Source organism: Cyphomyrmex costatus, unplaced genomic scaffold (assembly GCF_001594065.2).
Source record: "Cyphomyrmex costatus isolate MS0001 unplaced genomic scaffold, Ccosl1.0 scaffold23, whole genome shotgun sequence".
In the NCBI taxonomy this organism is placed as follows: domain Eukaryota; kingdom Metazoa; phylum Arthropoda; class Insecta; order Hymenoptera; family Formicidae; genus Cyphomyrmex; species Cyphomyrmex costatus.
In genome coordinates this window covers 896751-920804 of record NW_017276368.1, presented here as the reverse complement: position 1 = coordinate 920804, position 24054 = coordinate 896751, and the positions used below count along the sequence as shown (strand labels likewise).

Here is a 24054-nt window from a genome sequence, read left to right as displayed (position 1 = left end):
GGAACAGTTTCAGTTTAGCCGTCTGCGAATACTTCTCGATACTTTTTTCTTCGCACGTCAGGCACGGAAATTTCTAGAATGCCAATCGCCAGATGCAATCGCGAGATGCACGTGTCTGCAGAGCCGGAAACAGACCCGTTGCGGGCCGCGAGCGGGCGCCTTTCTAGTTTCTATCGTGCTACGATACGCGAATTCGTGCAAGGCTGGTGGACGATTTTTCTAGCACGCTCCACGAATGCCTGAATCGTGCCTGAATTCGACCTCGAATTTTCGATGATTATCGATTCGTATGCATCAAGCAACGGTTGATCGCTCGGCGCCGTTCCTGCCTGAGTAAACGAGGTAACGACCGGGTACGAACGGGCTTGATATTTATTTTATATTGTATATATATCACATAAATATAAGTGAAACAAACTGTTTTATGCCGATCGATACGTTCCTCTTCGTTAGATTTGAAAGTAAGCGACTCCTTGACCAAGATCGCCAATCTGATGAGACGAATCTGTTAGGCGTCTTTGTTTGGACAACAGCAGATATAAAACGTTACAAAATTGTATTTTAAATAGCGGCTTATTTTGAGAAACGAAAAACATTAAATTACAAAAGACTTTCTCAAGATAATCGATAAAAAGAGAAAGAGAGTGAGAGTGAATATAATTTTGTATATTTTTAATATTTTATTAAAATACAGTATAAGTAGTGTATTTATTGCTGAAAATTGATTGCTTGGTGAAATCTAAGAAGTATTATTTCTTGATTATAATATTCAATGGAATAAACTTACATTTTTATTTTCTTTAGAAATTATTATACTCGCCTAACAAAATATCGTTATTTCTAATAATATATTTTTCATTTACAAATTAATAAACATAAATTATCCAAATAATTACTTCGGAAATATAATAATTATTTTAAACTCTCTCTCTCGGAAAAAGATTTATTGATATTCTCTTGATTTACCGCGTAAGTGGTTTAATTAGAAGAAATAATCAATTATTACAGTCTCGCAGTCTCTATTTCTCCTAAACGTTTGCCTTTCGCAATCGCGCGGCTCCCGAGTATTTCCCGTTCAGCATTTCCAATAAGGTGAACTTCGCGATGGCGCAACAGTGTGCTTGTATACTTCACGAGTAGTCCTCGTCGGCACTCGCACGCTCGGAACTCGCAACTGGTCGACAAGTGCGCGTCGCTCCTGTTGCTGCAGAGCTTTGTTCTCTCCGTGGGAACACCGGCGGAGATCATTGAAGTGGGTAGCGGTATACGCTCGTCGCGAATTATCATACGCGCTCGAACGAGTATAACTCGTATATCGCAGGTGCCACCTGTGTGACAATGTTGCTTGCATTTTTATAAAAGTCATTTTAGCCACATTGAATATTTATCGGAAAAAAGAGCTTTTTTATTATGATATAAATACTATTAGATATGAAAGGAACAATGGTAATCAATCCTTTAAGTTAAATAACATTTTGTTATTTTTAACTTCCTGTGATTAGTTTTAAAATAAATATCGTCTATATTAACGTATGCATTTAGTAAATAATAAATTAAATTTTAATTAAATTTAATACATTTTCCTTAAATTGTTTAATTCTATTGTTTTGGTCAGATTACGACGTATTCAGTAGGAACACAGTGGCGACCTGTAGGAATGATTAAAAGTAACTCAAATTGGGTATAATTTATAAATTTAAGTGTACACGAAAAGTTGTTGCTTTGCTGAAAAATTTAAAATTGTATTAAATACGGATCTAAAAAAATAACTTTATTGGATTTTATTAAAATAATTTTGTTGGAAATTCAAATTGATATCAAAATTTTTTAAAGCATTTTTCATTATTTTGTAGTATCCAGCATAATTATTTTGATGATTCAGCAAAATTATTTTCAGATCTACATCTAGCAAAATTTTAGATTGTTCAGTAAAATCGTTCTTTCTGTATACGAACATTTGAAAATTTTTACATTTTCGAGTAAAATTTAAAGCAAATACTTTGTGTTTGAATCTAACATTGGCACAATTGATGAAATATAAAAAAATCTCATATTGCAAATAATAAGCCAAAATAGATTTATGAAAAACGACGCTGAGGCTTTGCACTAATAGAACCTTCGTCGCCTATTCAGCTCGTGGCAAATCCGCAATGTAAATGTTGCAGATGATTATTTTCATCGGTTTAATACCGTATTAAGTGTACCGAATAATATATTGTGGCGTGCGATTCCGCTAAAAAACAAACGATACTGTCTGCACCTGTCTGATGTTTGATCCCACGACCTTGCAAAGTGGGTCGCGCAACGGGGAAGGATACGATTATGTCGAGTTTAAAACGTGCACGGACATAATCCACGTGTAACATACTTAACATATACGGAACAAAATGACGATGCGGAGTTTGTACCTTTGTGACCTCGCGTACACCTTCGCTGGCGCCGCACTAAAGGATAGATTTCCTTTCGCTCGCATCGTTGATACTTTTTACATAATACTTTCACAATACATGATGCGGCATATGGGACCCGAAAACTGTACGCGAGAATATTTTTCCAGTGAATAACTCCGTATAAGTCATAGAGAGAAAATCCATCGGAATTTTAACACATTTTTTCTTCTCATACATAACATCTCATACTTAATTTGTTCGTATTAAAATTTAATCATTATGTTTAACTATATTATATTAAAGTTTTTTTGTCACGAAAAAATTATTTTAAGTGAAACTGTGTAAATATATGTATATACTTTCTATTTCTTGGTAACCATTATTTAAAAAATCTTAAACACATTAATAATCTTGAAAAAATATATATATATAGCTAGTTGGTATTGTAAATCATAACTTGTGTAATTTAGTTTATTTTGTTAAATTATAATATCAAGTAATAAATTAAATAAAATTCTTGTTAATAGAAGTAACGAGAATTAGACGAATAATGTAAGATTTGATATACATATTTATGAAATAATTCCGCATAATTATTCTATTGCGCTGCTATGCATTATTATACATGTTGTAATTTATATATTACATACAATATAATTATTACGTTATACTTTAGTATATCAATTTATAATATACATATTAAATTACAATATACATATATTTTAAAATATATTGAGATATATTATAATTGTTAACTTTATATTCTAAATTTTCATATTTAATTTATATATAAATTAAGATTCTTTTCTTCATATATGCCGACGTGCAATAAAATTCTATAATGAATTCCATTAAAAGTATAATTTATACTTTTTATTCTCGAAGTAATAAAAATTATTTATGCCATCATTTTGCCGAGCAGCTGAATTGGATACCGTGATATCCCATCGAAAGTCATGTCGATGCTAAACAGGTCTTTACGCACAATGTTTCTTCTGAGCAACGATACCAGCGATCGGCGTATCGATTATCGAGCGTGCACCAGAGCGGCGTGTACTGAGATTACGTTGTCAGCCAGAGTAACAAAGTGCGACACGGGACACTGACACGGGAGTTAATAAACCCGCCGTGTAACCCCGAGGAGACGAGGCTCGGGCCTCGCTCGGCGGGATCGATAACGCGTAATCAGAAGTATGCAAAACATCCGGGCAATCTCCGTCGGCGGCATCGTGAATCGCGAGAGCCAATGGGGAATCGGATAACGAGCTCTCAAGACACTCTGCCGAGTGGAGTCTATCTTGTGCCTAGACAAGTCAGGCACGTGCTTGAATGCAAATGACACTAGAGACTGTTGGCCTCGCTAAACAGAACAAGCATTGCCAACATTGAGGCTCTAATGAAGTTTTTCCATCTTAACTTTAAATTATTATCTTAATGTATCTCTTTATTTGTCAAAGCGAGAAAACTAAAATAATACTTTTAAAATCAAAATATGTTCTCATCTGTTATTATACTATCTAAAAGTTAAGAATCTTATATTATATATAACAATTTATGCTAAGAAAAATAATTTTTTTAAATTGTCATTCAATGCTTTTTAAAGAGCTTTAAATGCTATTATACTAAGCTAAAGGAAGATTTAAAGATCTTTTCCTTATACATATTATCGAAACAAAATAGCACATTGTTGTCATTTAGTAGAAAAGAACAAAGTTAATTCCGAACTTCCGAATTATTTTATTTGAATTCGAATAAATTAACTATTTTAATATCAATCTCTCTCTCTCTTATTATTATTATTATTTTATTATTATATAATTTACAACTTATCAGTAATTATAAACTTGTAAGGAGGAACTAGACATAAATTCAAAGAGCAATGAGGGACTTCGATAGTAGGGCGTTAAGTGACCACTTAGGCGGCTTATCGCCAAATCTGCTACTATGAGAGTAATTATAATATTATTAATAACACAAGTGTATAATAACAATCCGCTTATATGTGATAGTAGATACGCGTGTGTTAAACAAGCAACGATGCCATAAAGTACAGTGTATCTCATCCCCGTGCGCGGAGGTAAACCAGTTCGGGTCCGGTATTATTTACGGCCTAAAAAGCATTTGCTATTCGAGGCAACAGATAACGCAGTAAGTACCGCTATTTCGGCTCGGAATGTTAATTTGTATCGCGTTGATAAACAGAATATCTGCATTTGCGGCAATAAGCCGCGAGAAAGGGATTTTACTGGGTCTTTTTGACGCTGAAAATAATCTGGAGAATATCTACTTTGTACGTCGACAAATGATATGTCTCTATGTTGTTAACGTATAAATTATTGGGGAATTACTAGAAATTCAACAGATTAAATATATGTTAAAAGAATTTAGAGGAGATTATTGTTGAATTAAAAAGATAATAAAAATACCAATCACAAGTATTTAAATGTAACTGATAAAGCAATTAATGATTCCTATTTTTAGCAAGTGTTTGCTTAATGTTTCTATAAGTTACATATTTCTATGTATCTTGAAAAAATAAAAAAGAGAGAAGGAGCACTACAGGAAATCATTTGAGTATACGGAAAGATTTTGTTGAAGTATCCAAAAATTTAGCTAAATACAAATCTGAAAATAATTTTGGTGCAAAAAATTTTGATATTCAAATAACCAGTTTGAGAGACCTATATAATTATTTTGACAATCCAACGAAATTATTCCCAGATTTGCATCTAGTTAAATTTTTATAGATACTTCAGTAAAACCATTCTTTCTGTATAGTTTAAACTATCAGAAGCCCAATCTTCAATCAGCTATAGATAAAAAATGTATTTAATATTAGGAAATGTGATTTTATATAATTATAGAAAGTATATATAAGTGTATGTGTTGCTGATATGAAATACTAGTTGAAAAACTGACTTCCCGATTCGCTGGTACACAGCGTGAGTCAGTTCATTGAATGTTAATGTCCGGATTAGTCGACGGGTCTTGCAAGGAAGTGTACACGATGTGGACGTGTAAGGAAGTGGCGAGTAAAGCGCGCCGATCGAGGTATCGACGTGTAGTAATGTTCCCGACCTAGTATTGTACTATTGTGCCACCGTTCGCCATCGAAAGAGACCACACGCACGGTTATGTCATGACATGTTGTCGCAACTAAGTTCATAATTACATAAGCAGTCCGCTTGACCTTCCTTTAGCCAGAGGCGTATTGATGAGCGGAAAGAGGTGAATAACGTCACCGGCCATTCATCTCGCATTTGTATTAGTTTTCGCTTGTACATATGAAACATGTTACAATGTCTCTTTGCGAAAGAAAAATTGGTCGTTTTAGCGCGTAGTTAAAATTACCTAAAGTTTACATAAATTTTATATGAAAAAACGGTTTTTTTGTTGAAGTATCTAAAAATTTAGTCAGATGGAGATATCTGAAAATGTCAAACAGTTATTGAATTTTGTATCTTATAAATAATATTCTACTAATCAGTTTCAACGTCTTACATAATTATTTTTAATGATCCAAATAGAATTATTTTCAAATCGATAGCTAAGTTTTTAGACACTTTAGTAAAACCAGTCTTTCTATGTGTATCAAACCAAACTATGAAATTTGTATCTTTGAATCAATCTCAATCAATATAAAAATGACAGAAAAATAAATTTCTGTCATTTTAATAATAATTTTTAGTTAGCAATCCGTTCATTTATTGCAAAAGAGTAAAGATAGGCTTCATTATTTTATTACTTTATTTTATTGATAAGAAAAATCCTTGGAAATTATTCACTTTTAAGACATAGAAAAATATCGAACTTTTGAAAAAAACTTTATTCAAGATATTCTTCATGTAAATGTTTCGTCTACAAATTTAGACTGTAAAAATCGGACTTTATGCGTGCAACGACTGCTAATGCGACGATCGTTTATGCGTATCGGAGAGTGATTTACATCGTCACGAGTCTTACACGACGAGCATCATAAAATTCAAAACGCGCGACGCGATATTACGATGCCGTTTAACGAGTCCACGCGCGATCTTATCGCAAGCAAGAGCTACACGCGAGATACATACCCGGCGCCGATTATTAAAATCTCACTTTATGCCGGTGATTGCGCAATTATGCAGATTATCGTTCGCATTCGTATTAGACTTTCAGGCTCAGTGGTAGTGGCGGGGCTGCAGGCGGATCATTGCATAATTATGCAGATCACCTCCCTCGTTAATACCAAAAACGTTCGGACGACACCTCCTGCGGATAATCAGCCTATAGTGCTCTCTCTTCAGCCGACTCGACCACCATGACCTCACCGTTCCCGATTTAGCTCTCGATGCGGTACACCTGCGCAATTGATGCAACGAGGGGTCTCAAGGGACCTTGTCGCACCTGACGCGCCGCGCCGGTTCTAAGCACGGCTGTTTATGTTACGCCGTGTACGGAAAGTGTGTTACGTGACGCGGCTGTTTTTCGATGCTGTCGCTGAAGTTGACACAGCACTTCGCTTCTACGTGTCTGGTATTGTCGCGAAGAAAATAAGATGCCTCGTCGACTGCACGTTTTTCTTTATACCATTCTACAATTGTATATTTAAAGACGTTGCATAAAAATCTCTGCGATCTGCGTGTCGTTAATTGAATTTGAAGAGCATATTTCCGAGTCATTTTCCAAGATCGTACATTAAAAAAGTAGAGATTTAGCATAATATAAGTAGTATACTACACGGAAAGAATAGTTTAGCTGAAGTTTACTGAAGAAAACATTTCACTAGATGCAGATATGAAAATAATTTTGTTAGATCATTTAATTATAATCTGGTTGATAGAATGTCAAAATTTTTGCAACATTGTTCATTATGCTACCTACATAATTATTTTCAGATTTATATGTAACTAAATTCTCAGATACTTAACAAAGTCAAACGCTGTTTCTTCAATATATTATGGAAAGAGAACGGTTTAAAACAAAATAATTATTCTAATTGCTAGAATATCAACATATTTTGTAACACTGTTTATTATGCTTGAGTTTCTTGCATAATTATTTCGATGGCCCAACAAAATTATTTTCACAGATCTGTATATAATTAAATTTTTTAAAATCGTTCTCTTTCCATGTATCTATATCGAGAAATCTCTACAATGTTCTTACATGTACGGGATATGTCGTCGCATATCCCGTACGCATTTACATATGCATATGCGATTCTGTCTAAGCTTGATCGAACGAGTGTTCTGCGGATGCGCAATGTTGAACGATCGGAAAAATCATGTGGTCGCGAAAGTGGGTCCGATCGAGCGAACTGCGGTTTGAAGGATGACTTTTCGCCGAGCGCGAGCGAGCCGCTCGGTTGCGAGAGCCTTCGAGGCATCATTAATCGCTCGTTCGCGTAATTAATTACTTCTAACCGGCGCGGCGCAACGATTGGCACGAAACCGTGCTGCGTGCGCCCTGCCGAGGGAAATCTTCGTGTAACCTGCTCGCATCGTTTTTTCATTTCGCCAACGTGTTCGCGGATCTCTCGCGTTTCACTGACCTCCGGTCTATCCCTTGCATTGCACCTATTTCGCCACTGTGGGAAAGTTTTGGATCACAATATTGTTATAGTCAGGATTAAATAATGGAGTAGGAAGTAGATTCGGAAAGTTAAAGGCTTGAGGGACAGGTAATGATTCGTATGTATCATCAGGCTACACTTTCAGGCAAACTTATTAATAATTTTTAGAATTTCCTTACGCTGTTTCTTCTCGAACTTGTGACTTGCGAAAAGGTCGTCTCTCTATGTCGTCACTTTCGTTTAATCCCGTTTTTTAATTCCGACGAAATGGCCGCCACTTCTTTGGCGCCTGTCGTATAACGGTATAGAGTTAACTTAATGTCCCACAGATATCGCGAAATATGCGTATAGCGCGAATGCGTAAGCGTTGGAAAAAGCAGTCGGAGGCGTGCAAAGCTATCGGCGAGCCTCGTTGAATATGCAAATCGCGATCGCGACCGATCTGGACGACAGGCGAACCTGCTTAAAACGGAGCGAGAAGGCGGAATACAGAAATTGGAAAGTGACGCGGATATTCGCGTGTCACTTTATCGCTTGCCGCGTTTATAGGCACCGAACTGACGCACGAACAAATGTACGAATCGTCGCAGATCCGGCGAATACGATTTCGCGTGAGAGATGAGAAATATATCGCGCCTACGTTCCAACACCTACTACATCGAACCTAAACAACGCGTATACAGGATGTCCCAACTTCGCCGTTAAATTCTTTAACTAACTTTTAGCTGATTACTATTGAAGTAGAAAACATAAACTCTTTATAAGTAGTTGAAAATAAAGAAGATATTGCTTATTAAAATATGATAATGAAAGTATATTAAAGACACAAAAATTAATTTTGTAATTTCTAAGTGAATAACATTGAGCGAATTATTATGGGGATTTGCACATAGTTTCACTCATAATTTCTTTAAAGAGATCATTCAAAATCTGCAGTTTTTTCAAATATTCTGTACTTGTATAAAATTATACGGGCCTTAATAATTTAATTAATAACAGTACTTGTCAATGTACTCTCTGTATATTACATTTGCGTATTGTCTACGAATTAACGCAGAAAGGAATATCAAACATGCGCTATTTAAGAATTGCGGTTGATTCTTCGTCGCCGTATCGAAGCCGTGGGCTCTTGACGAGGTTATACCAAAGCAAATCTCGCATCTCTCAGGGCTATCAACGGTACCCTGGTTCCCTAGCAGGATGTTACACGGATGGTTTCGTATATATGCACCATGGAAGAGGCCAGGCTAACGTGGCGGGGCATTATGCGATCCTGCGGAAGGTTTCCTGTGATGGCACACCGAGCATAGAGCATCGTGGCTAAGAGGCAGCCTAAGCTCGAGATATCAATAAATAACCTATCTGGCAATATTATCTCAGCGGTTTTATGCCTCACGGAGCGGGGAATGCGATCCAGTTCCTACATATAGCTCTAGCTGTTCCTTTCCTTTAACCCAGGCGCAACAACCGGCCTGGCCTCTACCATAGTGAAGGTGTGAATGATTCGCCTATTATAAAGCAAAGTGCATCTAGCTTCCAAAGCATACACACACACACACACTCTCTCTCTCTCTCTCTCTCTCTCTCTCTTTTATCGAAAAATATTCAAAGGGTTGTTTTCCTTTTCACCATTTGTTACCGTTGTTCTATCACATTTCAATTTTTTTCCTCTTTTTTTTGCGGCATCACATCTGACGTTTCGACTCTCAATGATCCGCAAGAATTTAGTTATTTGATATCTCATGATAATTCTGATTTACTCTTCATCACTTTCGTCAATCATCTTTAATTACAAAATCGACTCGAGCATTAAAATACTTTGATCTGATTTCGTGACACATACTGATCTGTTATCTAATTTTCGTTTCACAATTTTAATATTACTTTGTCAAGTAATTATTTTCAACGAAAATTATTTTAAAATCTGTATCTAGCTGTCCATATTTTAGGAAAACCATTCTTTCCGTTTACAATAAAATACAGAATTGAGTGACCATTCTATCTTAATTCACGGAAAGAACGATTTTTTATACTGAAGTATACATATCTTTTCAGATATTTTAGCTAGAAACAGATCCAAAATATGAAGATAAAAATAATTTATTGGATCATTAAAATAATAGTACGTTTAAGCACATGATAAACAATGCGTCAAAAAAAAGTTTTAACCTTGAAGCGACCACCTTGAAGACCTTACGTATCTTCCGGTTTTCCTTCTGAATGCACCCATCACTATAATGTTAGCATTATACTTTACACATTACCTCGTATCTCAATTTTACAATTCACCGGCTCTAATAGCACGAACGCGATCACGCTCGATCAGTTGCGGCGCGTGCAGACACGTTGGCTATCAACGCGCAAAAAGCATCGATGTCGGCCAACTCAATCCGGTATATCGAGTCGTCGTACAGAGCCGCGAACACGCCCGCGTCGGGTGAGCTAATAAATTGTAATGAACCGATTATATATCTATAGTGTGAACTTTCGATGGAAACGGAATACGTTTCTCTCGCGTTGCGGATGGGTGGGTGGATGGGTGGGTGCGCGTCCGTGTGTAGGTCAACTCGTGCCGATGTAATGTGCACGATGCAGGCGGTGTGCAGTCCCGTCGCATACCAGGGATCTGCCCTATGATAGACTTATCCTTTCCACACGTGAACGTACGTTCACCTCTTCGAAATCCACACGCCCGTCAACTGCGCGCCGATCCCACCAAATCCATGCCGATCGTAGCGTGCGATCGGAATCCTCGCGATAGCATACTAATTGTGTCACACGCTTACGGGAAGTATTCGTGATGGGTTGTTCCGCAACGAGTTGAAAAGTTTTCCTACTCGGAAAGAATGGTTTTGTTGAAATATCTAAAAATGTATACATAATTATATAAGACGGTCAAACTATTATTTGCTAGAATGTTAAAATTAACTTTTTGTGCTTATATATATATATATATTTTTTTTCAATTATTTTATTAATTTTTTTCTTCTGAAATTTTATACTGAAAAATAGTGATTAATTCCTTTGAATATTAAAAACACATATTGGACTATGGTGCTTTCATGGATATTAAAAATATGTAAAGTCACTAGTTTCTATAGTTCAAATTTCTGAAGGATAAGTGATAAGAATGCTGTGTGTGTGGTTGTGCTTTTAATTTGCAAAGTAAATAATTTCTAGCATTAAATGTTGTAAAGCTACACACTTGAATATTCTGCACACTAAATTTTTAGATATTCAAACAAAACCATTTGTTCCACGTATTTTATTACTATAATAAGAATAGATATTTGCACGGAGAATCGTTAGACTGTCTTCACAAAAGCGATATTATGAGTTTGAAAGAAAAATCGCATGACTAAATAACCGTGCGCCGCAACACTCCATAATTATCACCGTTGCTACACAATGGACACTGTACGCGTAAGCAATTGTCCCGATTGTTGGCTACCGCGAAACGGCGGTATTAATCGGCGAGTAAGGTAGATAGATAGATAGATATACAGACAGATTTATTCTATCCTCGGATAAATCCCCTACGGACAATCAGAGATTGTGCGGACATAACTTACAACTCAATATGCTATAGACGTACGATTTAAAGCTGAATGCAACGCGATAACACGTAAATTCCTCGAATAAGCGTGACGAAAGTGAGACATTAGAATAATTTGCGATTATCGGTCTATTACATTGAGTGGGAAAGAAAATATTCGCACAATCAAATAATAGCAGAAATAGGGTGAGACAGAAAGGCTAGAACGCATGTTGTCTAAAAAAGCACTGCCAAAAAGAAAAGAGCTCCATGCGGTGCGGCGGTGGCGGCGGCGGCACAAAATGAAGAATACTCTTTTCGTTTTACGGCCATTTATTATTAATTAGCACGGTATAAGGCAAGCCGCGCCACAGGGATCCGCACCTTTCCTGCCGGGTTACGGTGAAGTTAATGGGCCTTTTTTGCGCGTGCCCTCTCCGGCCTAGCCCCTCTTATCCCGTCTCTCTTGCCAATTCAGTCCCGTCTCCCTTTCGCTACGTCGTTGGTCCCTTTTACGCCGGCGGTCGTTGCGAAAACACCCTCGCCTCCACGAAGCGAAGCGAAGTGCAGCCGTTCGCGGCGATAAAGAGCGCGAGAGAAAACATACGTCTTTGCACCTGGGCGTGGATTAGTCGGTCGGTCGATCGGTCGGTCAGTCGTTCGCGACATTATTACCCGTTCTTTCCTTTGTCGTCGTATGGCGGCTGCGCGCGTGGGTGTTCCGAGATATGATAATGCTCGATCATCTTGCGCACGCAGCCTCCAACCGTGGCCGAGCGCGTCCAGCTTTACACGCTACTCGATTCGCACGCGCGCGACCGCGCGCAACACCTGCGACGAAGATCTCAACGTATGTAGCTGCGTGGTGGGAAATTATAATCAACAATAATACACCGACTGAAATTGATATTTTACTTTTATTTTCATATAAAATTATATCGTAATATTATCTGCTTTTAATTATAAACTGTGTGGATCGTATACTGTGGGAAAAGGAATCTGGTTGCATTAATTAGAATACTGATTAAAAATAGACAGATCAGAATTTTCTAGTTAAATCTGTTATAATTCTAGCCGAGATATAAGACAGTTCTGATTGAAACGATCAGAATTTTCCGGTTTATTTTCAAAATTTTTTCTTAATTTTGAAAAATAATCTTGAGAATAAAAGGTCGTTCTTTTTAATTAATTTTTTTTTATTACAGAAATCAGATTAATTAGAGAGTCTGACCACAAGTAACTTTGTCAAAATATCTTACAAGAGAGAAAGGAAGATATGTATACTTCTATATAAATACTTTTTGTATTTATATTATCTCATATATAGTTTTAATTAAGATTATAGAGTGAAATAGAGTATAAACTAGAGTGAGATAAAAAATATGTACAGGAACAAAGTATGTACGCATTTCTCTCTCTCTCTCTCTCTCTCTCTCTCTCTCTCTCTTTCGTAAGATTGTGACAAAATTACTCGTGACCAGATTCTGTTATAAAACTTCTATATAAGACTGATAAAATAGCGAAAGCAATTTAAATTTAACAAATAGAAAGTAGGAAATCCTGACCATAACGATTGAAACTGGATCTTTTAATGCTTAACTAATTCAATGTGAATTATATCATATTTGTAGTCATCATATTCACTGCGCGCCTAATTAAATTTACTTCTGATTCTCATAGAAAATTGTTTCAATAGTGTACGTCGTATCATCAATTAAAATTCATTTTATATGTATTAGTATATACACACTACTTAATAGCATACCACGTACAAAGATGACGACATATTTTTGAAGTAGAGAGACTTGCGTCACGAAGCTAACATAAATTTGTCAAAGATCTCGGAACTTTTACATATGAAAAATGATACTTAGCGCCTTATAATTACACAGTTGCGCAACGAGAAGTCTCGGTCCTGCCGTGAGAAAATGAGTCTCTGCCGAGAACGGGCGGACACTCCGTCGGTGCATGCGGTGCGGTCCGTTTGCTCTTAGTCGTATAACTCGTTCGGCGAGAGGAAAGAGGGATAAGGTGAACGAGGAGGACGTGAGGGAGGAGGGTACGGTTTCGATGGCCGGCGAACGAGCGAAAATGTGCTGGCTGCGTTCGCTGTCGAACGCGGCGGGAGAGGCAAATGGGTTTCGTCGTGTCCCAGGGCGACGTGGCCGCGATTAATGACGAAGTGCGAAAGCACCAGTCAGGCTGGGTATTAACGGAGGCGAAATGACAGAAAACGGAACGCGAAGAGATTGGGCGAGGGGGATAATGGCACGGCGAGAACGAGAGAATGGGGAGTGAAGAAGGAAGACAGAAGAACACGCAGCAAGCGAATATAGATTCAATAAATAGATCGTCCGGTGAGATAAATGTCCTAATAACTAGCTTAGGCTCGCACACCCAATCCGCGCGGGATACGTTTGCAACGGGACGATCATTAGCCTACGACCGGAGTGTGTAAATTCGAGACGCCGTCTCGGTTCAATTCACTCTACTCGTGCTCGCACGACGCACAAACACCTGTCACGAACACCGGATCGGTGCACACACGCGCCGTGTAACGCGTGTTGTGTAACGACACGCCGGCCGACCCACCGTGAGACCGTCGTGGACGCGTTTCACGCTCGCCTTCTCTGCTATTGTAGCTTCTTTCTCGCGTCGGCAGCTCTCGATCAAACCGCCGACGACACGCTGTGGTCCATTAATCTCTCATCGATGGCACTGACACTGATCGTACCTACGAGCTATTCAACGCCTCTCGCAACACGTGTATCAATCTTCAGCAAGTTATCGTATATTGTCCGGTCCAATTCTTTTAAATAAATTTACCGATTCGTTCGGGGGGCGTGAAGAAATCGATAGAGTATCGAACATTTCAAGTGCTTTCAAAGTACATGTTCGCAATTTCATTTCTACGTTATTCGATCCTCTCGTAGCACGTGTATCAATCTTGAACGAGTTATTGTATTGTCCGGTCCAATTCTTTCGATTAAACCCGTTGATTCGTTCAAGGCGTGAAGAAATTGATAGAGTATCGAGCATTTGAAGCTTTCAAAGTATATTTCGCAATTTCGTTGTAAAAATTTTTACGTTATTTAACCTTCCGCTGGCAAAGTTGAACTTTAAAAACAATAGATATTTGTGAGTTCTGATAGATAAATTTAAATCTGTAAAAAAGTAAGTAAAATACAATCCGAATTTTTTTATGCTAAAAACTCATTGTTAAAGCTTTACAAACATATAAGATTTTTTTTATTTTCATACGATTCGCGGAACGATATAACAATTTCATATTGTCGACAAAAAATTAAATATGATGAAATTTTTTTAAAAAATGAAGAAATTGAACTAAGGTAAAATATTTAAACATGCATAAATTGTGTGATCAGTAGTATTATTTATTCACATTAAATATGTAGCAAAAAGTATACTCGCGCGGAACGTTTCAAACTTAACTTAATCTTTTTCAGCCGTGAAAAATTATAAAGTTAGATCATAATTAAGTACGGTATATAATTGAATACAAAAAAAAAAGGAAAAGGTGCTAAGTAATTGCTAGATATACGATCCTTTTGAATTCTTTGAGTCAATTAGATAATTTTTTCCTTTTATTACATTTGATTATATACTTATTTATGATCTAACTTTGTAATTTGTTACGGTTGAAGAGGACCAAATTAAGTTTGAAATGTTTCAAGGATATCCGTGAGTACTTATATTGCTACTTTTAATGTGAATAAAATTATGTTGCTACATATTCTCTCAATGTATGCTCGTTCAAATTTTTGATCTTCGTTTATATAATTTCTTCATTTTTTGTATGTTGCGAGCAAACATTTAATTATATTTTTAATACTATTTTTTTAAGAAAATAAATAATCGTCCTGTCGCTATAAACTGAAAGTAACATAACATCATTGTCATAATTTTGCACTCAACAATATAAATATAACTTAACATGTAGTATTATATAACAATTACATTGTTGAATACAAAATTGTGACGTTGATGTTATTATTTTAGTGTCAACAGCGACGTCATGAATCAAATTTAATTCATTATTTTGAATGAACAACTAAGAATAAGTCGACACTTTAAATCATCGAGTTAACATTCATTAACGTAAATTTGATTAGTGAAATCGTTACAGTCGATCCTTCCGTGGCTTGCGGCAACCAGCGGCAACGATAATAGGTCCATTTCGCTCAGGAATCGCGAGTGGGTATTTCGAGAGCTATCACGAGCTGTCAACGAACGACTCTCACGACTCATGCGGTGGAAACGGCTTCAAGTGACGAGCGAATACCGGGACGTGCGAGCGATAACTCTGTCTACTTTTCTACGCGAGCAGAACGGCGATGTGATACACTAAGCGTTCGTTATTTACGACGTGTTCGTCTAATTAGATAATAACGTCGATATTTTATATTCGTGCGTTCACCCGAAGCACGAATTGCTCGCAACACGGCTGCAACTGCGACCTTCGCCGCCACGCCGCAAATCGTTACGACCGTAACACGCGGCTCGCGGTAAATCGACGCGGATGAGTGCAGCAGCGAGAATGCGTGTTAATAACACGTGCTCGCGCGTAATCAAGTTAGAGGATCGCGGGAAATTAGAGCCGAGTATGTGCTCGCCGCCGCCGTCTCGGGGCGACGAAGCCCCGATTCAGACCGATTGCTGTTACTCTAAATGCTACGCAGTAATCGAAATACTAAATGATCAATTAATCAATAGAGAAGCAAAAAGGATGTGCGAGCCTCGACACATTGAATATCGCTTTAGTGTTTTATATGACGTCGCACGCGTCGTATATTTCTCGCGAAATTGAATACCTGGCGGGCGAGCGGCTCTTGACGAGTTGCGCAATCGAGGAATAACGATCGTTCGGAGATTTACTGCAAGGAAAAATCACCTCGGGCCACGGCGGAACGGAGAATTATCTATCATTCGGGTTAAATGTTACGTCCGGTGATGTCTCGCGGCCGCGGCTTCGACTTATTTCCCAAGAGAGGAGGCAGTGGGCTTTTATGTCGATGATCGCTCGTGGACGCCGTATCATTACTCTTCATACGGGACCCCGGCGACGTCCGACAGCGAAAGCTCCGTTATGGAGTAACGTCTATCCCGCTTAACTCGCGAGATCGACGAGCCTATCGTGCCTCGTGCAGATTCGAGTCTAACAATAACATCCGTAACTGTCTATTGTCATATATAGTGGCAAATGAATCGAACGCAGTAAGATAGCACTATAATGCAGTAATTTTCAGATGACAGAATTATGTACAAATATCATTAACTTCCCGAGTAACATTTGCAATAAATGAACATTAATAATTTATGAAATTTTCACAAGTTATATTTACTTTTTTCAAAAAATGTATATTAACAATTTATAAAGGTATAATTCTACTGGATATTTCCTAACATTTTACGGAATATTTAATGATTTATTTGAATCTACAAATTTCAAAATTTTTTTAATCGGAATTTTAGAATTCTCTTTGACGATAAAAATAAGTTCAGCGCTCCTTAATAAGATTTTTTTTAAAGATTCTTTGTTAAAAAGTTTTTGTCCTAAAAAAATAATAATACATAGATTTTTTTCATTCTAATTTAATATCTCACAGTATCTTAACCGTATTTTGAGTATAATCTCTATTTTAACAAGCCTTTACAATTTTTCAATCCATTAACTCATAATTTTACATAATTCAATAATTCATAATTTTTTTTGTTTTGTATGGGAATTACTCTTTGTTATATATGAAGATAATTTATATTGACGTGAGGTTAATAATAACAAATGACGTATTTAATATGAAAGTACGAGCCAAGTAGATTCAGCATGCCTGCCAGGGTCTATGTTGTTTCGCAGACTCGAGTCACAGGAATCTCGCGTTGCCTTGTCGTACGTTGCGTGTGCGTTTGCATGACAGATACTCCGAAATACGCTTCCGCGCGGGCGTGGGCGACGACGGTGTAATCCTACCGCGTAGTCGCCCGTTAAAGTCACGTTTTTCAGGTAGATGATAAGGCCGACTAGGTGTACAGTTAGACGTGACGCAATTGCAACGGCAGTCGGGTTGGAGCCCAATTACCAGCTTCTTCCGGTTCGTAGCGCGTACCATCGTGTTTGTGGTGTCATCGTGGATTATAGACGCGCCGTGGTGGATTACAGACACGCGAGAAAAATCGGGAAATTATTCGACGGTCGATCGCGGAAGCGAGGCCGTCTCTCGTTGCGGGTCGATCTCTCTCCTTGTCTCCGTCGTCAGCCTAATCCGCGACAATCGCATAAATACGGCGCAAGCGGAACAGGAATCTCGTAACGCCCTATGACTCTCCGTGTGTCTCATACACGGTGGTCATCCTGATTAATGTCGCATGAGCCTTATCTCTTTTCGGAATAACGGGGATGATACGACCGTTCGCGATCGCGCGATCGCCTAGATATATCATCGTATACTTTCTATTTGCGCGTATAATGTTAAGACTTGGAAAAATCCCCGGATATATGGTGTTCGAAGAACGAGCGGATTGAGTTTATGAGCTATGTACGTGGATTTTTCCTTTCTTTATAGATATTGATTTATCTCGTGATAGATGAATATACATAACTCAATCGAGAAATAGTAACGTTTAACAAGAAAATGAATAGATAAATTGCTTTTTTAATTTACAATCCGCTATTACCGAATAAAATTTGAATTTCGATTTTTAAAAAATATATTTTAATTATACACATTTATCATTGCAGAATTACATTCTTAGAAGCTTTTCTTTCTTATTTAAATATCGGAAAACTACAGAAAATAATTTGCCGCCCTCTCTTATTTAATAATACATAATTACGTTTTTTTTTCTTTTTAATTAATGATTGATCATTACACCTCCTCGCATGAAAACTTCCGGTATATCGTTCTTTTTTTTTTTACAATCGATACACTACAATATATCTTCACGATTCCATTGACCTTTCTTAACGCCCGATTCATTGGCCAAGAGAGTCGAGATGCCAAAATCAATCAATCACCGGCCATCATCGTCGACGTAACTCCCGAGCTCGGTTGAGGCTTAACCGTGAGTTAGTTAACCTCACGCGTACCGAGGCGGTTCCGGCCGCGTAGACGAGAAAGGAAAAAAATTCCTACCTGATTGATGTCGCTGCCCAAATCCCGTGCACTCTTGGCGCTCCTCAGCTGATATCCACGATACTCTCTGTACCTCATGGTCACTTCGTCATCGGTCAAGGCGCCGCTGCTGCCACTCCTCACGCTTTTCTTACTCTTCTCCTCTTTCGCTTTCTTCTCCTTCTTGCTGAACAACTGCTTGACTTTGCTCATGGTGCCGCTCTTTTTCGCCGCCTTCTTCTCATACTTTTTGTCGGCGGCACCGGAAGGTGGTTTCGCAGTGACCAATGGCGGCTTTGACGACGAATCACTCGCGTACTTATCGTACTTGCGTTGCTCGGACGTCGGCGTCAGGTTCATATTGCGATCGGTGTGTCGTCGCTCGTGTTTGATAAACTGCCGGTTGACGAAACCCTCGTCCTCGGACTCGAGCTGCTCCCGCCTATCCGCTTCCTGAGAGTCCCTTCTATAATCGTTTTCAATCCCGGAATCGGCTAGCCGATCCTTCCGATCCGGATCACTCAGTCTAGTTTCGCGATGGCGGCGCTCGGTGTGTCCTCGCACCTCCTGTCTCGTGTGCCTCGATTTGCCCTCATGATAAGTCCTAGGTGGTCTGGTCGGGATCGTCTCGGTAAACGTCTCCAAACGACTGACCGAGGACACCTTTCCTCGTGGACTGTCGGAATCGTCAAAGTAGTCCAGCCGATTGCGCGATCGCCTCAACGGTTTCTTCGGATCATCATCCAGTTTACGGTGCTCCTTCCTCGTAGTGCGCGCTTCGTCGTAGCGAGTGTCGCAACGTATCGAATCCCTAGCGGTAGTATCTGAATCATATCGGCTGGAATTGTAACCGCCGCGATCGGTGCGTATTCGTGGTGGCGAACTGTCGTAATCGTCATGAATCTGATGTTTGTTGCCGCTCGTGTACCTCTGCGTGGTGCGTGTTTCCTCATAGTACTTCGATTCCAGCTGGCTGCTGGTCATCTGCGAGATATCAGTGTCGTAGTCGTCATTTGGGCCTTCACGCAGGCTGTCTAGGTGACGCTTCGCGAACGGTGATCTCTCTCTGCGTCCATTTATCGTTGGGCTATCCAACAATGCGGTCGGACGTCTCATGTCTCGCGCATTAACGTAACCCGCTCGGCTGCTCAGATTCTCGTGCGATCTCGTGGTGTACTCACTTCTGAGCGCTCGCACCCTGGCGTTCTCTCCAACCTCATCCAACCGTTGCGTCGATTTGCTCATGCCACGGATCGATTCAAAGGGTTTCTTTGTTTTCGGCAGATACGCGTCTCGGTTAATTGGTCGATTCTCGCGATCCAGGAAATCGTCGCTCTTCGAGAACTTGCGCTCATTCAATTTTTTGGCGATAATCGGTGACGACAGCTCGTCGTTCTCCCGTGAGTCGCTGCGGAAGTGATTCGTTGTAGAGGTTCCTTCTGGCAAATAATGCGAAGATTTGTACGGGCTACCATTTCTGACGGTCTGAAATTTCTCCTCGGGGCTGCTTCGACTTCGATCGCTGAGAAACGGTTTAAAATTGTCAGTATAACCCTCATGCGTTCGCGTCTCTACGATGTATTTATCACCGTATTTGTCCGTCCTAGTTTCCACGGTATAACCATCCCTCGGTTTCGTGTCGAGGTAGCCGTTCGTCGGGATTTTGTTAGTGATCTTCTTCTCGTAGCCGTATACTTTGCCGTTGTCCTCGTGTATTTCTTTCTCGAAAATGTACTTCTCGCCGTTGCTATTGGTGCGCGTCTCCGTGATGTAGGTATCCATATATCGCTTCGGCGACGCGATCCGATTTGGCGTGACCGGCGATGGTACTATCGGCTTGTCGATTATCTCGTGTTCGCTTGATTTTTTCACTGGTACATTCGCGCTATTCTTAGCGGCGAACATCTCGTCAGCCAGTAATCTCGACTTGATCCTGGACTCCAGCAGATCTCGTCGTGCACTTAATTCGGTCGTTTTCGGCGAGATTCCACTTTCATTCTGTCTCGAGATTAATTCGCCGCTATCCCTTCGTCTGGCGTCCATACCGTCGGCCCTACCTCGACCAGAAGTGTCCACGAACACGGTCGAAGTGTATTTTTCAGGTTTGTCATAGAGACGCCCATCGAACTCGTGACGTCTCGTGACCTCGGTGGTCCTGGAGATGAAATCCTTTGAACCACCCAAGGGTTTGCCGAAGGGGCTGCTACTCTTACGGTCTTCCTCATATCTCGACTTAAAGGTGTTGATCTCATTGTTGCGACGCAGATCATTGCTGTACGAGTAATCAGTTCTGCGGTACTCCTTCTCCGCAGGACTGTTTTCGCGGGAGGAGTCCTTCCTCTCGAGACCGAGACCTTCGTCGCTGTCAGAGTGGCTTCGCTGAGCCTTCTTTTTATCCGGCTGTACTTGCGCATAAATGACGTTGGTCTGCGCAGGCGGCGGGCTACAGGAGTCGTTTGGTCTGGTATAGGAGAACGGTCGATTGTTATTGTGACCGAATCCCGGCGACGGCGATACCATCGTCCTGGTCAACTGCGGAGGTGGTGAACGATCATTGGACAGTCGGTGGATCATCTTGTGAATAGTGGACTCTCCGCTGCGTTTTTGAAGATCGTAGCGACTACTGTGTAGCATACTATAAGTGTCCGCTTTATCGACCTCGTCTCCCTCGCGTTTTAATTCCTTCGAAGGTGAAGGTGTACGGCTGGTTTTCGTGGGCTTTCGATCGGGTTCTCTCTTCTCTTCGTCGTCTCTACCCTCGACGAATATGTGATGTTCGATCACTCTAGCCTCTCGGCTGGGCGATCTATCAGCAGACTCGTCGGTGCGCGTCGTTCCCTCGGTCGTTTCTCTCGCCTCGACGTCTCGCGATATTACCTCGTCGACATCGATAACTGGGCTCGATCGCTCCTCTTGTTTTTTGGACTTCTTCGGCTCCGGTCGATTGTTGTTTTCGCGATCTGCACTTGCAGTGCCAAAGTGGAACGGCTGCTGATTGACGTGCGGCGACGACTCGATTATCGGCGATAGCTGCTTCTTCGCTCGTTGGCTGATGGTACTCAGGTGCGAGCTCTCGCTCTCACTGCCGCTTCGTTTGCGTTGCGCACCGTTACGCGTCCAGGAGCCTGCGTCGCTCACGCTTCGACCGACCGGCTTCCGGCGCCTCTCCAAACTCGGCGAGAAGAATCGTGCGAGCGAACTCTTTAGCTTCTTCGCGCTGGCATCACTGGCGCTCCTCTCCAGTGGTTTTTTCTTGGCCCGCGGCGTGTCGAAGTCCGCATTCGTGGTCGTAGTGCCGATCTCCTCGCTACCGCGGCGAGATCTTACATCGATTGGCAGATCGGGACGTTTCTTATTACGACGCGCCGGCAAGGTGCTGAAGCGACCGGGCAGGCGTCGATTGTCGTGTGCCACGCAGTGAAGACTGCCCGCTTGCTGCAGGACTAGGGCCGCTTCCTGTGCGAGATCCTCCTTACTCTTCGTGGCGATGTTCTCCTTATGGACCGGAGTGGCGATCAACCTACCTTCTCCATCGCCCACGAGAGCCGCGGTTACGCGCGGTGTACCACGTCCTGCAAATACGAGCGCGCCGGTATTTAGTTGCGCCTGATTTCATCATGCGCGATAATTATTTGAACGGTGTTGTATAAAAATATTTTACTAATCCTAACAAAATGCATTATATTTTTGCTGGGCAAGCAACAAAGAAAATTTATGCATTTTTAATTTAATTTTTAAACATATTATTTACAGTGAGTTTTATATACATGATATCTTTATGTAACACCGTTCATTATGAAGAGAAGAAATAATATATATTACGTAAAAAAGAAATGTTCGAGTAGTAAAAGATTTATTTGACAAATTGTTTCCAGCAAAGAGTAGACATATATTAATTTCTTTACATATTACATAAATAAAAATAAATCAATTTATTCCGAAATAATTGAATTTGATATTCATATTTCTAACATTTTCCGGATAGAAGATTAATATCTTTTTGAAATTTTTTTAGTATCTCTTAGATTTTATATAAACTAATGATAGCTATTAAGAGATAAATAAAATATTATAGTAAGATAATAAATGATAAAATAAATGATAAAATAAAACGACATGAATAGATGTAGTCAAAATTGGTTATTTCATAATTTGATAAAGTCATGGTGATAAATCTGTCCAATAGTAAATGTTTTTATATTTTTACCAGTCACTGGTTCTATTTGTATGAAAATAATCAGGTATAGGAATTGCTGAATTTTAATCATGAGGCATTCCGAAACGTCATCATTAGGCTTCAGGTTGACGTCTGATAAATTCGATCGGTTAATGAATTTATGTCGCGACCTTGCGTGTAAATTAGCGATTTATGTTAAGTGGACGAGCACGTAGTCGTTAGTGGTTAATCACCAAGTTTAATCAAGCGCCAGTACACACAGCACAGTAGACACTGGTTGGCTGGCTAGAAGCTGAAAGCTAGAATCCGACGCGCGTAAGAAATTGCCGTCTTTCTGTCTCATCTTCCAAGCACTACTTCTGCTAAATCCGGACCACCATTAATCCGCTGCGTCGTCTGATTCGCGATCGATATAATGCTTGTAATTAACGCTGTCATATTTATAAATGGGTCGCTTAATCAATAGCTCGTTAACGACCGTATCGACTTCTGCGAGATTGTTACGTGCTAATTCGTTTTTTCTTTTTAAATGACGGTCATGAATATAATATATGGAGAAAGGAACAACATTACACACATATATAATATAGTAATAACTGTATAAAATTGGATGCTATATCGAATTAAAAGAAAGTATATTGAGCGGGAATAATAATAAATATTCATAACTTAGCCAACCAAAAAACGAGCGTAATAAATCAACACAACGAAAAAAGAGTTAATATGTAATTAAAAATCCAATTTACATATTTTATAAAAATTTTAGTAAATAATTTATAGAATAAAAATGAGAAAAGTAAAAAAGTGTTGTTTGATGTATTATATAAGTATAGACATTTTCATTCACGTAATGTATCTTCAAACCTTTTGATATCAAGTCTCAATAGACCGAAATACATTGATGTAGCATTAATTGAAGAGTAAAATGTCTTCATCGAGTTAATTCAAGAGAGTAAAAAGTCTTCATCGAGTTACACTCTTCAAATCAAACTTGTTGGTTTAAGGATTGGATAACACTTTCTGGTGCTAATTAGGCATCTCCCACGAAATTTTCACTGCAGATAAAATCAACCTACACATGACTTGCGCGATCTATCATTTTTATTCACGAATGGTTTACCTTACATAAGGAGAAAGCAGCGACCGTGGACGTCTTCCCACAGGCGAATGGGCTCGGATCTCGTCTCGCCTTACGGTAGGCGCTAATCGACACTAGGCGGATGAAAATTAATTCATTAGCGACCTTATTACGCGTTGTCAAATGCATTAAT

General features: G+C 39.5%; 1 protein-coding gene across 2 annotated transcripts in view; it reads right to left on the bottom strand.

Annotated features, from left to right (window-relative positions):
• blo (bloated) overlaps positions 1-24054 on the bottom strand; it is a 122552-nt gene that overhangs the window by 78046 nt on the left and 20452 nt on the right. For both annotated transcript variants that reach the window (XM_018540090.1, XM_018540091.1), the window contains exon 3: positions 18628-22178. In XM_018540090.1, coding sequence (XP_018395592.1) covers positions 18628-22178 — 3551 coding nt within the window. The remainder of the gene's footprint in view (positions 1-18627; positions 22179-24054) is intronic.